Raw genomic sequence first — 18,923 nt, 5'->3', positions numbered from 1 at the left:
CGAGTTAAGGAATACGAGTACCCGTGAGGCAAGCGTTTTGAACGACTCGTTCATGACTGACATCTCTACTGGACGGTACAGTCGTCCCTTGTTTATAGCGGTTAATTGGTTAAGATATAAGATTCGGTGTTAATAAATTTAATATTTTCATGTAGTAAGAGCATAGAAAACCTGTTTATAACTTTCTAATACGCTTTTTAAAAATTAGTGCCCCATAGACATTAAATAACACCCATAGCCACCCACCTACACATTGCTCAACTCACGCTACAGGGTGTCTCGAGACGGCCGCGAGGTGGCAAGCTAGCGAGTTAACGAGCTAACAAACGAGCGAACTAACCAGTTAGCCTCAAATACTTCAAAACCAAATAAGCCCAAAACCTACCACTACACGGAATGGGAGAACCCCTTTTCACCCTATCATGTCGGAAATGCCATGGCTGACTTTATGCAGTGTTAATGTAATGTATGGTCATGTTTCATCGATGTCTTGTCATTACTGCCACCTAGTGGCCAGAAGATTAAATATCACTTGTATTACCACGTCTTTTGACTAATAATAGATCATAGTCTACCACCAAACAGCGATCATTTATGAATTAATTTATGAAAAACCACAATATAGCAAGGGACGCCTGTACTTTGGTGGGAAACCCAAGTTTTGGAAGACACACACACACAAATTTCCTTCTACAATGAGTTGAGCATGATGTTTTCAACATAGGTATGTACAGTGGAACCTGTTCATGTCGACAACCAGTCTATGTGGACCAATTCGTCAAGTCCTGGTCCCCCCCGTGAGTCCAATTAAGTCTCTGTATGAAAAATAGTCTGTTTATGTCGACATGTGGTGCATTATTCTTAAAACTTCATCAGTATCGCTAAGCAGCGTGAAACCACAACAGCAACATAACTACGGTCTACTTACACAGCATTACAACATGTACAGTGTCACTTCCTGTTCCGTGCTAGTAAGCGTCAAATTAAAAACAGGGGATTTGGTCTGGATTCCACTACAGCAACAAACAAAATGCACACATTTACTTTTGTTTTTTTTCCCCCAGAGTGGACGACAAAAAAGATATTTTACGCATGTCGAAAAATTTTATTGGCATTGTAGTCAAGACATACAACCAAATTACCGCTGAAGCTCTGTTAGATAAACATAATATATGGAAAGAAAGAAACTAAATAAAAATATGCACAAATGGAGGAAAAACACGTCAACAAATGAAAATCCTTTACCATCAGCCACTCTCCTTACGTCTGTGGACAAAGTCACAAGTAAGTGTGCAAGCAATGGCTAGTTCGGTTTCGGTTATGTCGACATGAGCCTGCCAGTCCGAGGAGTGTCGACATAAACGGCTTCCACTGTATTCACACACGTATAGTATGTACATACAGCACTACACTTGAGGTGCGACACTGCTGTGCTGAGGTTGTCGAATCAAATGAGAAATAAGCTGGGGACAGACCAGAGCATGCAGATGTAAACAAAAAGAAAAAAGAAAAAAAAAAAAGAAAAAAAAGGGCTATACAGACAAAAAAAGCCTTCATGAAACAGATTCCGTTACCAAAAGCCAAAAAGGAATGCAGTGAAACACATCATGAGTCTCATGAGAAGGCGAATAAAAGCAAAGATTGAGATGAAGGTGATTGACAGGACCATGTCAGGTGAAATGATGACTGTTTTGTTGTACGTGTTATCAATAGCAGGACAGGATGACGACAAGGAAGCTTTATTTTGGTAGTGTGCTACATTGTTGTACAAATACGTCATCTTGTTCTCACGTACACGTGTGATTCATGTCATCCCTACCCTGTCTGATTGTGGTAGAGTTTTCAGGAAGATGGCAGGTACAGGCCTGTCCAGCAGGGGGCAGGACAGCAGGAGTACGTTTGCCCTCAGCAGCAGCCTCCCGGCGAAGGCTTGACGGTTGTGCCAGGGGTTAGCTTCACGTTGGGCTTCTCGCCTCCGCCGGCGGCAGCCCCGGGGCCCATCCTCTTCTTAATTTCTGCAGCCATGGTCATGAAGGCCTGCTCCACATTGGTGGCGTTCTTGGCGCTGGTTTCCAAGAATGGAATACCCAGAGAGTCCGCAAACTCCTGAACACCACAGAGATTCAGCATGAACGTGACGGGGTGGGGTCTGTTTTCTCAGTCACTAACTTACAGTAGAGTTATGGCAAATGAAGAATGCAGCTCAACTGTTTTAGCAACATACGGTACCAATGTAGTTGCTTTCTCTACATGTGTTCTTATATTACAGTAATCCCTTGTTTATTGCAGTTAATGGGTTCCATCAACGACCGCGATAAGCAAATTTCCGCAAAGGAGGATTTCTTCTTTAGAAATGGAATATTTTCCAAGTTACGGCATAAAAAACCTGTTTAACGTCTTCTAAATATGCTTTTCAACATGATCAAAGCCCTGTAGACCTGAAATAAAACCCATATAGTTAGCTTTACACTCCTATTACCCAATATAGTGGATCAAATGAGCCATGTAAGACCGTTTACCTTGTAGGTAAATCATTTCAACCTGCAATAAAAGCCTGTTGTTGTGGATCAAGTCTGGTGCTTGTGCACACTAGCAACCAAGCATGCCATACATATACTGCATGTGTTCATTTTCATACATTGCTCCATCTTAATATATCATTTGTCATTTTATAATGTTCTGTACACTTTTTACCATGACACAGAGTATATTTTAAAATGTGATGATCCCGATCTATAATAATTAACTGGTATCATCTGCCTCTGCCTTCTGCTTAATGGGAGATATCAAGTTCCAGGGTCCTTACCTTCGCTGTTGTGTAATCCACCACCTTCTTTGTCGTCAGGTCACACTTGTTGCCGACCAACAGCTTGTTAACATTTTCGCTGGCATAACGGTCAATCTCCTGCAGCCACTGTTTGACGTTGTTGAAGGACTCCTATGACGGCAAACACAGGACTGTCAAGTCTGCGCCAAATAAAAGACATAGTGGAGTAATCCCTCATTTCAAAACTGTGATAAGTGAATTTCCACAAAGTAGGATTCCTTATTTTTGTAGTTGGAGCACAGATAACCTGACCTTTTACATACAAAGGTTTTTTGGGTTTTTTTTGCATAATTGTTGTCATTCAGCCACATTGGAGGGTTTTCCTGCATGGAGCGCCTTTTTAAGGTCAAAAAGTTCAATTGAAAAACTGCACGTCTTCAGTTGTGTTGTCATTGACTAATATTTACATTTGTTTGATGATCTGAAACAGTTAAGTGTGACAAACAGGAAGGGGACAAGCACTTTTTCACACCACTGTATACTCATGTGTGTCCATGCACCACAGCACCACTATTTGTGAAATGTACCAATTTCAAAGTTGGGACTGTACAGTCGTCCCTCGCTACATCGTGTTTCGAACATGGCACCCTCACTCTGTCACGCTATTTCACAAACTAATCAAGGATTTCTGTTTCATGGTTGAATACGGCCTATTAGTAAAAAAATATGCATATTGAAGCAAATTGTACTTATTCTTGGCCTAAATTAAGCATGTTTAAGAATAAAAATGACTAAAATGAACTACAGTACAACTACAAGGCAGACGAAAAATTCTCATGTGAATCTACTAGTCTACATTGGCCACTCCGTGAGAGATGAGGGCCTGACGTGATTGCCAAAAAAGGCATCTATTGCAAGTTTAAAATAATAACAGGTAGAATAATAACATAATAATCATAACAATGACACGGGCTACTGTTGGGGCCATAACCCACAACAAGCTAAAACTCAACTCTGAACTTATCGCTAGTATAGTATCGCTTGTTTGAAAAAAATTGGTGCGTCTCTAGCATAATATTTATCCAGTAGGGGGCGCCATCTGAGTCAATGTATACACAAATTCTGGGCGGATTCGATTATGTGGAAGGGAGTTATGACAGCGGGGAGTTGCCCACTTTATTAGGTTTTCCTCAGCTTGCCTCTATTTCTGTTTGTATCTAAAGTTACTTGGTAAACTTGTTTGGTAAAGTACGCGGTGCATTTAACAAGACAGCGCTGTGCAGGCTTGTCTTTCGTCAGTCACTTATGCAACTCAATTGTAGCATGACCACTTTTTCTCTTCAAATGTATTTTTGTCTTATTCCATGAAGTCATAAAACAGACATGCTACATACAATATAAGAATTTTGTTCATTTTCAGTTGGCAGTACACAGACAGTGGTAACGATAACCTGCACTGACTGGCCACAACATTAGGTACACCTGCACGGCTGCATCCATCATTCTGCAATCTTACACTTGTTTCGTACCATACGCGCTGCATTTAAAACACTATGCAAAGCAATAACAGCTGAACAATCAAGGGTTAAAGCACATACGAGTAGGAAATGGGTGTGGTGTGACACTAACCTGGTCTGTGACATCATACACTACAATGATACCATGAGCACCTCTGTAGTAGCTGGACGTAATGGTGCGAAACCTTTCTTGACCTGCGGTATCCCACTGTCAAAGGTCAAAGAAGATACAACAACCGGAGATGTTACACTTGAGATTGCTTACTACACAGTCAAAAACAAAATACATTTAAAACTATGCAACTGGACAAAAAAGTAATCGTTTTAAAATAATAGACGTCGATTTAAATACTGAGCCCAGAATTTGAATTAAAAAGCACTTGAAAAGTGTGTGCTACGTACAATCTGAAGTTTAATGGTCTTTCCGTCTAGTTCTATGGTTCGTATTTTGAAGTCCACACCAATTGTGCTGATGTAGCTTTCTGTGTATGTGTCATCCTGTGGAGAGAAAAAAAAAAAAAAAAAGAATGAGCCACTTTGTGCTTGACTAAACATCCAAATGGTCCCATCACTTCTGACAAGGAACAGTCAACAAGTTGCCACAAGGACACAATCCGTTTAAGACACACTAGCATGCAACTATGCAACAATGTGTTAGAGTTTGTCAACAAGATCAACATACAGTGTTTCCCATACATTCATTTTTGTGTAGCGGCCGCCACAAATAACAACATGTAAATAATAACAGAATAATAGAAATAAGAATCTAAATAATAAAAAAAATAGAAACAAAAGAATAACAGTAAAGGTCTGGACATATCTTTTGAAAAAACTTACTGCAAACCGGAGAAGAAGGCAAGATTTTCCAACACCAGAGTCACCAATCAGGAGAAGTTTGAATAAATAGTCACTGTAGGGACAGAATACAAGGAACTGGTTTCAGAGAATCACTTTAAATGGTTGTCATCCCTAACCCCAACGAATAATATTCTATCTTAGACAAAATAGGAAACCTCCACAATTACTTGGAAGCAGGCGGAGAATACAAGTTACCTTCTAAATACTTTTCACTATGCCGTTCGTGTCAACAGAAAAAAAATGCCAAACATGCCATCAATATATTTGTCACCCATCAGGAAAAATATTGGACATGTCCGAAAAGGAGCAGAAAGAAGGAGAGCTTATTTGATCATCCCCCTTCTCCATGGTTATTACTGGTTATGTATGAGGAAATAGTGTTAAAAAAAAAACAATATACAATACAAAATTATCAAACTGGATTAGGAAAAAACTGACAGAATACAGCTTGTGCAGAAAAAGTAAAGAATAAAAAGTGTTAAAAGGGGCAACTAGGGGTAAAAGGGGTAAAAAGAGGTAAATAATAATTAAAGATGAATTAAATAAGTAAAATACTACATCATCAAAAGACAAAATGAATAGCATATACTAGAAAACAAAGATTGTTCTATTGTAACCATTAAAATGCATGAATGGCAAGCTGCAGAAAAGCAAAGCGTAAGTTGATTGTGGCGGAATTGGACGCTTGTCTTGTGGCATGTGACCTTCTCATGACTGAGACACTGTTGGAGTTGGAGGGGCAGCTTCTGCACTCCACAAAGTCAAATAATATTCATACGTCCCATTAGACATCATCTATTATATTTTTTTATATCACCATTACAAGGTTCCTCTTAGTTTGATCTATAATATAGTTGATTACTTTTATCTATAATATGTTTTATATTATTTTATTTTATTATTTAATTCAGGTACTGCTTAACACATATCCTGCCCTTATTTAGTACCACACAATGTTTCTCTCCACTTTGAATCATTTATTTATTTATTCCACTCCTGAAAAGGCAGTCTACAAGCTATTAACTTTACTATTACATTTGGATTCTTTTCTTTCCCCACTGGAAAAACATGCTGACCTGGTATATGTTAAATACAGGAAGTGAAGACACTATCAGTCATTGCTGAGACATGGAGAATAGGTGGGGTTCCACAAGCTATGCGTCTTGTTCAATTGTGCAAGTGCAAAACTTGTAACTTGTAAAACAAGTGTGACATACTTCAATGTCACTTACTTCGCCAGCGTTTCCCATACATTCATCTATTTGTGGTAGCTTGTCATGAATAGATTGGGCGCTACCCATTTGCCCTCGCTCATCAACACCTTATAACGGGACTGTCTGTGTAACTATGCTTGTTAACAGGGATGTGGAACGGCTGCCGATACGGCTCTTTTTTGAAGATCGGATAAAATCAGATTTAGCCAGGAGATCCGGTTTTCACCCTGTTTTCAGCGTGACCACTGCCGTATGAAGTTAGTAACTCCGGGCCACACTCCTTCATGGTAGGTGGCAGTAATGAGCCTCAAAGCTGTCTGCCACCCGCCACCCAGAACAAGACGAAAACGCAACATCATGCAGACATGTCCACCACGGTGTGGGGATGCTATTCACTGGAACACAACAATAACCCCACAGCAGGGCTCATGTAATGCTAGGGGTGTCACGAGACACTCAGTTCATGAGATGAGATGATATAAGAGACTGGGTCTACAAGAACATGACGAGACAACATTATTATTACTTTTAAGACAAGTACAATAAAAACATTTTTTAAATGACAATATATGACAATCTTGCAATTTCATTTCTACTACGTTACACTCTTCTGCACTCTGTGTGTATGCTACAGGGTGTCCCCTAGGATTTCTGTGAAGCTGTGTTGGTGGGCTGCCACCACTGTTCTGTTTGCATTTTTTTTTTATTATGACAAATTAAAATTTTTATGATTCATTTATTCCCCTCTGTGAATCACCACCTTACCGTGGTGGAGGGGTTTGTGTGCCCGAGTGATCCTAGGAGCTATGTTGTCTGGGGCTATATGCCCCTGGTAGGGTCTCCCAAGGCAAACAGGTCCTGGGTGACGGGCCAGACCAAGAGTGATTCAGAAGACCCCTATGAATAAACACACGAGGAGAGACCGCACCTCGCCCGGAAGTGGGATACCGGGGCCTCACCCTGGAGCCAGGCCTGGGGGAGGGGCTCGCAGGCGAGCGTCTGGTGGTCGGGCTTTCACCCGTGGGACCCGGCCGGGCTCAGCCCGAAGAAGCCACACGGGATCTCCCCCCCGTAGACCCACCACCTGCGGGGGCAAGCATAAGGGTCCGGTGCATTGCGTTTTGGGTGGCGGTCGAGGGCGGGCACCTAGGCGACCTGGTCTTCGGCGGCCAAATCTGGTTCTTGGGACATGGAACGTCACTTCTCTGGCGGGGAAGGAGCCCGAACTTGTGAGAGAGGTTGAGACATTCCGACTAGATATAGTCGGACTCACCTCGACCCACAGTTTGGGTTCTGGATCCAAACTCCTCTAGAGGGGCTGGACCTTGTTCTACTCTGGAGTTGCTGCAGGAGAGAGGCGGCGAGCTGGTGTGGGCTTATTAATAGCCCCCCGGCTCGGTGCCTCTGTGTTGGAGTCATTCCCGGTAAACGAGAGGGTCATTTCCCTACGCCTTCGGGTTGGGGAAAGGGTCCTGACTGTCGTTTGTGCGTACGCGCCAAACGGCAGTTCAGAGTACCCAGCCTTCCTGGAGTCCATCAGAGGGGTGCTGGAGAGCACCCCAACTGGTGACTCCGTCGTTTTGCTGGGAGACTTCAACGCCCATGTGGGCAATGACAGTGTGACCTGGAGGGGCGTGATTGGGAGGAACGGCCTCCCCGATCTGAACCCGTGCGGTGTGATGTTGTTGGACTTCTGTGCGAACCACAGTTTGTCCATCACAAACACCATGTTCCAGCATAAGGATGTCCATAAGTGCACATGGCACCAGGACACCCTAGGCCGCAGGTCTATGATCGACTTTGTAGTCGTATCATCAGACCTGCGTCCGCATGTTTTGGACACACGGGTAAAGAGAGGGGCTGAGCTGTCAACTGATCACCACCTGGTGATAAGTTGGATTAGATGGCGGGGGAGGATGCCGGACAGACCCGGGAGACCCAAACGTGTAGTGAGGGTGTGCTGGGAACGTTTGGCAGAGTCTCCTGTTCGTCGAGTCTTCAGCTCTCACCTCCGGCAGAGCTTCTCCTGCATCCCCTGGGAGGACGAGGATATTGAGTCCGAATGGGCTCTATTCCGTGCCTCCATTGCTGAGGCAGCCGATCAGAGCTGCGGCCGCAAGGTGGTCGGTGCCAGTCGTGGCGGCAAGCCCCGAACCCGATGGTGGACACCAGAGGTCAGGGCTGCCGTCAAGCTGAAGAAGGAGTCCTATCGAGCATGGATGGCTTGTGGGACTCCTGAAGCAGCTGACGGGTACCGGCGGGCCAAGCGGCACACGGCGTCGGCGGTGGTCGAGGCAAAAACTCGGGTGTGGGAGGAGTTCGGTGAGGCCATGGAACACGACTTTCGGTCGGCCTCGAAGAGGTTCTGGCAAACCGTCCGGCGCCTCAGAAAGGGGAAGCAGTGCCCGGTCCACACTGTTTACAGTGGGGACGGGAGCCTGCTGACCTCGACTGAGGATATAGTTGGGCGGTGGAAGGAATACTTTGAGGCCCTTCTCAATCCCACTGACATACCTTCCATAGAGGAAGCAGAGACTGAGGATACGAACGCGGACAGTTCCATCACCGTGGCTGAGGTATCTGGGGTAGTCAAAATGCTCCCCAGTGGCAAAGCTCCGGGGGTGGACGAGTTTCGCCCTGAATTCCTCAAGGCTTTGGATGTTGCGGGACTGTCTTGGCTGACACGTCTCTTCAACATTGCGTGGAAGTCGGGAACAGTACCTCTGGATTGGCAGACTGGGGTGGTGGTCCCCCTTTTCAAGAAGGGTGACCGGAGGGTGTGTTCCAACTATAGGGGGATCACACTCCTCAGCCTCCCTGGGAAAGTCTATTCCAGGGTGCTGGAGAGAAGGGTACGACCGTTAATCGAACCTCGGCTACAGGAGGTGCAATGTGGTTTTCGTCCTGGTCGCGGAACACTGGACCAGCTCTACACCCTTGCAAGGGTCCTGGAGGGTACTTGGGAGTTTGCCCAACCGGTCTACATGTGCTTTGTGGACCTGGAAAAGGCATTTGACCGTGTCCCTCGCGGTGTCCTCTGGGGGGTGCTCCGGGAGTATGGGATTGGTGGCGCGCTACTACGTGCCACTCAGTCCTTGTACAACCGGAGCAGGAGCCTGGTTCGCATTGCCAGTAGTAAGTCAAGCCTGTTTCCGGTGAATGTTGGCCTCCGCCAAGGCTGCCCTCACCGATTCTGTTCATAATTTTCATGGACAGAATTTCTAGGCGCAGCCAAGGTGTCGAGGGAGTCCAGTTCGGGGGCACTAGGATCTCATCTCTGCTATTTGCAGACGATGTGGTCCTGATGGCCTCATCGGGCTGTGACCTGCAGCGTTTACTGGGACGGTTTGCATCTGAGTGTGAAGCTTCTGGGATGAGACTCAGCACCTCCAAATCCGAGGCCATGGTTCTCAGTCGGAAAAGGGTGGATTGCTCCCTCCGGGTTGGGAATGAGGTCCTGCCCCAGGTGGAGGAGTTCAAGTATCTCGGGGTCTTGTTCACGAGTGAGGGAAGGTTGGAGCGTGAGGTCAATAGGCGGATCGACGCAGCGTCTGCAGTAATGCGGTCGCTGTACCGGACCGTCGTGGTGAAGAGAGCTGAGCCGGAAGGCAAAGCTCTCAATTTACAGTTCGATCTATGTTCCCACCCTCACCTATGGTCATGAGCTTTGGGTCATGACCGAAAGAACGAGATCGCTGATACAAGCGGCTGAAATGAGTTTTCTTCGTAGGGTAGCGGGACTCACCCTAAGAGACAGGGTGAGGAGCTCGGTTATCCGGGAGGAGCTCAGAGTAGAGCCGCTGCTCCTTCACATCGAGAGGAGCCAGCTGAGGTGGCTCGGGCATCTAGTCCGGATGCCTCCCGGACGCCTCCCTGGTGAGGTGTTTCGGGCATGCCCAGCCGGGAGAAGGCCCCGGGGAAGACCTAGGACACGCTGGAGGGATTATGTCTCACAGCTGGCCTGGGAACGCCTTGGTGTCCTCCCGGTGGAGCTGGAGGAGGTGGTCGGGGACCGGGAAGTCTGGGCTTCCCTACTGAGACTGCTGCCCCCGCGACCCGGACCCGGATAAGCGGAGGAAAATGGAATGGAATGGAATGGAATGGAATGATTTATTTATTAACTTATGTAACTTTCAATAACCAGCAGAACATGACCCGTGAACATTGCAATTAATTTAATGGCAAAGTTGTTGAGAGCACCTAAAGTGAGAGTCTAAAACAAATTGAGCCTCCTTTTGCTGCCTGACTTAGCCAAATAGTATACTATGTGACTAGTAGTACAAAAGTACAACATTTCGTACTATTTCACACAAACCTGAATTTGATGAATGAATTTGTTTGAGTACACATGGGAAATTAATTGTTCAATAATATATTTTTTGTACAAAATAACACAATTAACAAAATTATTTCAATATGTTTGTAACCGAAATCTCTCAAGTATAAAACTGCATAAATTCAGACTCCAGATCTAAGATAGCACAGGTGTATCCAACTTGCAGCAGTATTAAAGCTACTTTGACAAAACTAAAGGACAGGTGAGCAAATAGTGGTGTATGTGAATTATTTACAAAGCACATCTCCACTCAGCGTGCTCATGTGACATTAAATACAGGTATCATGACTGAATATGACACTTATAAAAATACTAAGAGGTAAAGCAAATATTTTTTGATGACCAACTCAACATCAGCTGGCGAGCTACTGCTAGCATACGAGCTATCTGTTGGAGAGCCTTGTGATAGCGTCGCTATCTTAAAGCTGGATATGCTACGTGTTTATGTTCAACAACCTAGAGATGCAACTAGTGTTTTGACGACAAGCCATAAGTATTCAAATGATAACAAAAGAGCAAGATTGTTGAGTGACACTTTGAAAAAGCAAGTTAGAATGAACCCCATGAACGTTATAGCCACTTGTAGCTTGCCCGTGGGACAAAAACAAGACAGCTAGCTGCTGCCCGAGAGGCAGTGAGAGGCAGGCAAAATGTGTAAAGAAAGACACCAGAAAATGGAACGAGATTGAAAGGTGAGCGATCAAATGCTGGCATAGATTGTCTTAGCCTGTGACAAGCTGTCGTTAATTGGCTGTGTGTTTTTTAAGACTACTTTCCACTCTCATGATAAGAAACAAAGGGTGTTCCTCGTCAACACAAGGCAGGTCACAAACGTTTATCTGGTCACACACGCACAAGTGCCAACAGGGCAGACAGGTGTTTCTGAAACATGTTTATCAAAATAAAGCGTAGTGAAACATTTGTGTGATAGTTTAAATTGTTTTCAAAAGTAATTGTGTTCAATATGTGCAAACATAATAATCTATATATGTGTCTATACACTATAATAGAGACGGTAAAATGAACCCGAAGCATCGAGGCTTGTGTCAAACGTCTTGAATCACACTGCTTCGAAATATTCCTTCGGAGCTTGTATCGTTCTGCAAACATCTCATGACCGATTACGTTGGAAGTGTCATACGTCACAGTGCAAATTGACGGTTTGAAACGGATTGGTGGTTATCATTGCGTTGACGGGTTATTTTGCCGCTAACTTATGTATATAATAACCACAAAGCTATTGAACAACGTTGGCTTGTAATGAGCGCATTGGCGAGTTTGTTTAGTGCGTTTGTAATGGCAACCTGTGTTTTACTCCGTTTAGTGACATAGATTGCTGTGACTTCACTCTTCCACCCAAGGTCGCTAATGTTGCTGTTCACTAAAGCACCTAAGCTCTGAATCTGTTTCGGCACAATTTGAAGGAAAGCCGCATAGCTTCATGAGGCTTCAAACACCCCCACCCCCAAAATCTATACTACCGGTATATAGCATATATATCCATTCATAAAACATATTACTTAACATTGTTTTGAAGTTAAAAAAAACAACCTAATTGTTGTGGTGTGGCGGTGAGCCACGATCAATTACATGTAGCGGAAACCCTGAAAGGGCTCACTCCCTTCATGCCGTTCTAAGGAACAAACGCACCAAGGTGCTGAAACCAATGCACAGAGTGAAGTCTCTTCCTGCCTGTTTGGAGGCCAGAGATGCAGAAAACAGACATGTAAACAAATGGCAATATATCCAGTTCCTTTTTCATTTATCATCTCAGGTCAAGTGCCCACGAGACAGCTTTTGTTCTGAGCCAGAAATCTTGTCACGCTTTAATCTCGACGCGAGATCCTGTGACACCCCTACTTCGTACTACCAATTTGATTATCTATCCAGCCATTTTCTATAGCACTTCTCCTCATGAGGGTCGCGGGGGCATGCTGGAGCCTATCCCAGCTGACTTCGGGCGAGAGGCGGGGTACACCCCGGACTGGTCGCCAGCCAATCGCAGGGCACATATAGACAAACAACCATTCACACTCACAGTCATACCTATGGACATACTTATCGCCAATTAACCTAACATGCATGTTTTTGAATGTGGGAAGAAACCGGAGTACCCGGAGAAAACCCACACACGCACGGGTAGAACATGCAAACTCCACACAGAAATGCCCAAGGGAGAATCAAACCCAATTTGATTAGTTGCTGAAAAAGAAAAAGAAACCACCAAAGAAGGCAGCGAAGCTACAACAACAAACATTGGCGGAGGTATTTCAAAGACTAGGCAAGCTACCCTCAAAATGGTGACAGTCCAAAAAAATAATATGTATAAATTAGGGCTGCAACTAATGATTATTTTAATAATCGATTGATCGGCCGATTATTTTTCCGATTAATCGATGAATCGGATGAAAAAAAGCACATTTTTTATTTATGCCTCTTAGCAGTACTCCCTTTAAGAATCCATGAAAAGACTTTTCCCCTCCCCAAAGTCATAGTAAAGACGGCGAGGAAGAGGAATTTCTCAGATGCTGAAATTAGAGTAGTAGAGAAGTTTTAAAAAAATTTAAAAAAATCAACTGACAACACAAACACTCTACTGCAAATCAACAAGTCAATGGCACACACTGCTACATGTGCATCCCCAATAAATAAATAAAAATAACTAAACTTTAGGGGCAGGCTTTGTGTTTGGCGTCGGCCCGTCTGCTCTGGGGGGCGGTGCATTGTTTGATGGTCAAGTTGTGAAGCACGTAGTAAGATGATATGGTCTGTGCTGGACAGGCAAAGCCATAGCCATTTCACTGTTTCACTGTTCTACATCTTGGATTTGTGTGTACGCATGGTAAGAGTTGTGCATAAATGTAAGCATTTTCCTATGCACAAGTACAAGTGGATAAATCCCATACTTTGCGTGGGAATATTGTTATGCGTGCTCGCGGGGGTTTGCTTTGCAAGCTATCAGAAAGAGGCAAAAATGTTGATTGCTCTTTTCCAAAGTCAAAGCTGATGTGACATCCTGTTTTGCCTGAAACGCAAAGATTCTAGGTCTGCTTTCATGGATGACTAAGGAAATATAAAAAAAGACATTTGAGAGGCTGAAATCAGTATATTTACAGTGCATTTTTAAATGAATCGATTCATCGATTTACAAAATAGTTGTCAATTTATCGGACAATCGATTAATAATCCGTCGATCGTTGCAGCTCTAGTACAAATACATCGCATTAGACGATCAACCGCTTTCTGCTGTGGAAAATGTCACCGCTGAGCCTTACTGTCCACTGGATTGACTTTTTTAATGTGGAATTTAAGTTGAGTTTTGTTACGACTTTCAGAGGTGCAATGTAGTATGACATAAAGGATTCAAAAAGGTTTATTTTATTTCTATTTGGTTCTTTATTAGGACCTGACACACAGAGGTTTGAGCCAAACACTATTGTTAGTGATGTTGTTAATAAAAATACATTTTGAAGTTTCATAACCACATTCCATTCAACTAAAGCATAGTTAAAAAAAAAAAAAAAATCGAATCGGAAGCCAAAAAATCCGGATCAGAACCTCCCTACTTGTAACACACCTGCCAACTTAGCAAGTCATCAGACACCTCGAGATCAGCTTTTTTAAAAAAAAAAAAAGCAACTCGCAACAAATCAAGTGAAGAGACTTTTGTAGACAAAAAGGGAGAAGCTCTCAAAAGAGTGAGCCGTCTCCTGGGATTGAACTGCTTAAGCGTGGCAAAGGTATAGATGTGTGAGTTCATGTTAAAGAACATGGCATTATGTCTTCTATTTGGTGTATTTATTAATAATTCACAGAAAACATTATCAGTGGAACAAAGGCAAATACGTCAAAACGGTATGCTTTCTAACATAGTGACATGAGCACACGTCGCTCCTCTCAACAAGCAGCGGGTGCATCTCAAAGCTGCATTGACTATGCAAACGCAGCATAGACCTATGGAAATTAGACAATGAGATCCTTACGTTATATACCCCCCCCCCCTCCCCCCCAAATCCACCACCACCACCACAAATAGATTACAGTCCTCTGGGAGACACTGTTCAGCATGTTGGAAGTAAACTAAACCATGACCTCAATCACCATGTCCTTGCAGTAGATGGTAAATAATTGATATACACAAAAGAAGAATGTCTTTTCAGAAATGACTCAATCCCACTGACAAGAGCAGAGACTGTTAGACAACTCCAACACCTCAGTGACATTATACTCCGTATTAAAATGTCACAAGGCAGTTGTTTGTCACCGGCTCCCCTTGCTTAAGCTAAGAGCTGACTATTTGCATGTCAAATAAGCATTTGGGGATTCACTATTCCAGTTTTTAAGTCACTGTTACTGTAGGCCAATGTCTGACTAAACAATGCAATCATACTAGGATGTTGTAGGGCCTTAGCTGTCATCAGTACGCTGCAGACACTGGCTTCCTCCCAAACAGGATGTTGATATCATCATCCTAATGAATTTGAATATCCACAAGAACTTATGCCAATAGCGCCATTCAAAAAGAGAAACTCTTAAAAACAAAAATCTTCCGATTCACTACACACAGCGAAATAGTCCCAGAATGTATTTCGTAATCACTTTGATGATCGCAGTTTCCAGCAACAAGACCCCCAAATTCAGCATCTCATAATGTAAAAAAAATTGCTGACTATTGTAAATTGTGATTCACTCTCTAATCAGCAAATAAAATGCAAAAAGTCTTCAGTCTCCTATCCATATATCATTTTTCTTTACCGCTTAAGAAATCCACGCACACACAGGGAGAACATGCAAACTCCACACAGAGATGCCCACGTGGAGATTCGAACAGAGGTCTTCCATATCTCCTGACTGTGTGGCCAACATGATAACCACTAGTCGCAATTAAACCTGAAATCAAATAGCTTTTGCATGATATTCTAATTTATTGATACTGCATTACTTATACATTAAACAATATTTTGTATGTATGTACCAGTAATATTTATCAGTTTTATAATCTCTTTATGTATTTTATATTTCTATTTATGCAATTATTTTAGTATTTCTATGCATAAATGTAATTTCTATTTTGTATTTTCTAAATTAATTGTATTTATTTATGCCGTATTACCATTTAATTTCATTTTTTGTATAAACCATCTACCAATTATTAAACTTCCGATTAAAAAATTGCAACATTTAAACACAGGAAGTGAATAAACTACTAGTTATTGCCGAGATATGGATTTAAAAAGATCGGCTTCTTACTACTTCTTTTCGGACATGTTGACATAACCACGTGATGTTTCTTAATGTAAAGCATGTTTGAAACAAAAACTATAACCCTCAATGACAGTCTTTGTGTGTCAAAGGCTGTCAAAATGTATCCCTCTTCCTCCCCAATCCAAGTTTGGATTGCGGCCAGCCCCCAACATCCCATTTCACATGTGTTATAGCTTGTTTTAAATAACCCATCCCGTATTAAGCAATTTACACAATAAAAAAAGCCTGTGTTCATGTAAGACGTCCATGGCAGGATCAGGTGGACACAAGCTGTCAGCTGACGTTAGCTAGCCTAGCCTATAGCCTAGCTCAACTTGACAGTCAATGCTAACTTACCTACTAGCACACACAAACCCTAAGACTTGACGCGGCCTTCTTGCAGATGGTACTTACTATTCGGGATTCATTGTGGACTTGTTGTGAAGTGTGTTCCGGTCTCGTAAGGGGCTCCTTTAGTTCGGCAGATATGGTTCGCTGTGTGGAAATGGGAGCGGTGGCTAGCATACACACGGGCCGGCTGCTTGTCGCTCAGAAATAAATCAAAATGGCTGACCAGGAAGAGGAGCCAACTCAGCAAGTTAAACAGCGGGAATAACACACAACTCGCAGCTTGGTTGCTCCTTTACACGCGACTCACAAAAGATGACATTAAACGAGGGGTTATGCGTCAACTACAAAGTGATCCCTCCCTACCTGCGGGTGAGTCATTAGTGCAACGGCAACCTGTCAGACTGAAACCTATGACGTAATTAGTGAAACGTGGCAAAGAGGATGGCTTCTGCGCATGCCCATTGCCCACCTTGTACGGCACGTGACGTCTTCGTAATTGTCAAAAGCGAGTATTTTTTGAAGCAATAAGAAAAGATTCCCAACCGTTTTCATTTCCTAGATTGACTTGAGATTGTCAATGCCTGCTTTTTTTCGTGACACTTTATGAACACTATATTTTAGGAGTGTCCAAAGTGAGACCCGGGGCCATTTTGGGACTGCACTTTGCATTTTTATTGGCCCTCTGCATAACATGAAATACATTTAATTCATTATTAATGAGATATAGTATTAGATATTTTAAAATACACTATTATTATTTGTAATTTAAAATATGTATTTTCTATATACCAACATGGCATAAAAGAGCTGCCTTAGCACTTTTTGTCAGTTACTTCTATCTTGCTAGGTGCTAGCACCCTAGCTGTTAGCATGTTAGCCATTTTCTTCATATTAAATCGCATCTACCATTATATTATATGTGGTTATAATAAATGTTGTGGTTGTAGTTTGGCCCTCACAGAAAGCCAAATGAGATGTCTGAAATATTTGAAAAACAAATAATAAATTAAAAAAAAACATTTTGCAGTCACACAATAATACACGAACACAATAAGTGATATACAGTAGGATGATCATAAGACCTCGCAAGATTAAATCGTGACAAGAGTTCTCATTCAGAAAAAAAATGTCTCACGGGCACTAGGCTTGGGACGATAATAAATTAATCAATTAAGTACAAAATAAATGAAAGTGAATTTGATCATTTTGCCGGCCTCAATATATTGCATATCGATATGTGCATACGTGTCTGTCTCTCGCCTCCAAGGAACAACGGCATGGACGGGGTGAGCCCTTTTGTCAGTCATTCAGTCTCTTTGTCTCGGTGGGTGGAGGCGGGGCCGCTAGCATACACACAGAGTGCAGAAGAATGTGACATAGTAGAAATTATATTAGTAAATAGCAATATATCGTAATTTATTTTTGTATTGTACTTTTGTACATAATGTACATTAATGTAACATTAAAATCTCGTCTCGTCTTGTAGACCCAGTCTTTTTACAAGTTTGTACAAGTTCATGAACAGTCCGATTATAAATAGTAGACTGCAAGAGAACGACAAAAAATACAGAGAAGACTGAAAACGATTTTTGTGAAATTCTGTCAAATGAGAAGTGAGAAGAAGAAACTCGAGTTTTTGTTGAGCACCCGTGAGTCAGTGTTACTCTGAGACTTTGTTGAGCCCCTGTGAATCAGTGAAACTTGATTCTTGGTCAACCAGTGAGTCAGTGAAACTTGAGTTTTTGTTGAGCACCTCTGAGTCAATGAAACTCTGAGTCTTTGTTGAAGCCCTGTGAATCAGTAAAACTTGAGTCTTTGTTGAAGCCCTGTGAATCAGTAAAACTTGAGTCTTTGTCAACCCGTGAGTCAGTGAAATTTGAGTTTTTGTTGAGCATCCATGAGTCAGTGAAATGTGAGTCTTTGTTGACCCCCTGTGTATCAGTGAAACTTGAGTGTTTGTCAACCCGTGAGTCAGTGAAACTCTGAGTCTTTGTTTAGCACCTGTGAATCAGTGAAACTTGATTCTTTGTCAACAAGTGTGTCAATGAAACTCGAGTGTTCGTGAACCCGTGAGTCAGTGAAACTCGTGTTTTTGTTGAGCATCGGTGAGTCAATGAAACTGAGTTTTTGTTGTGCCCCTGCAAATCAGTGAAACTTGAGTCTTTGCCAATCCATGAGTCAGTGAAACTCGAATTTTTGTTGAGCATCTGTGAGTCAGTGAGCCTCTGAGTCTTTATTGAGCCCCTATGAATCAGTGAAACTCGAGTCATTGTCAACCCGTGAGTCAGTGAAACTCTGAGTATTTGTTGAGCCCGTGTGAATCAGTGAAACTTGATTCTTTGTCAACAAGTGAGTCAGTGAAACTCGAGTGTTCGTCAACCTGTGAGTGAGTGAAACTCAAGGTTTTTTTGAGCACCCGTAAGTCAGTGAAATTCTGAGTCCTTGTTGAGCCCCTGTGAATCAGTGAAACTTGAGTGTTTGTCAACCCGTGAGTCAGTGAAACTCGAGTGTTCATCAACCAATGAGCCATTGAAACTTGAGTCTTTGTCAACCCGTGAGTCGGTGAAACTCTGAGTCTTCGTTGAGCCCATGTGAATCAGTGAAACTCGATTCTTTGTCAATCCGTGAGTCAGTGA

The 18,923-nt window shown here is 42.8% G+C and overlaps 1 protein-coding gene across 1 annotated transcript; it reads right to left on the bottom strand.

The window, feature by feature from the left end:
• Positions 1-1,044: 1,044 nt before the first annotated feature.
• LOC129192311 (ras-related protein ORAB-1-like) lies at positions 1,045-16,719 on the bottom strand. The gene is made up of 6 exons (XM_054796201.1): positions 16,351-16,719; positions 5,122-5,194; positions 4,687-4,782; positions 4,397-4,492; positions 2,807-2,938; positions 1,045-2,106 (listed from the first exon to the last, which is right to left on the bottom strand). The coding sequence occupies exons 1-6, from the start codon at positions 16,362-16,364 to the stop codon at positions 1,906-1,908; spliced, it is 612 nt and encodes a 203-aa protein (XP_054652176.1). The 5' UTR covers positions 16,365-16,719; the 3' UTR covers positions 1,045-1,905.
• Between the last annotated feature and the right edge of the window lie 2,204 nt (positions 16,720-18,923).

Source organism: Dunckerocampus dactyliophorus, chromosome 13 (assembly GCF_027744805.1).
Source record: "Dunckerocampus dactyliophorus isolate RoL2022-P2 chromosome 13, RoL_Ddac_1.1, whole genome shotgun sequence".
In the NCBI taxonomy this organism is placed as follows: Eukaryota; Metazoa; Chordata; class Actinopteri; order Syngnathiformes; family Syngnathidae; genus Dunckerocampus; species Dunckerocampus dactyliophorus.
The sequence above is the reverse complement of the archived record's forward strand: the minus strand, read 5'-3'. Positions and strand labels throughout refer to the sequence as shown.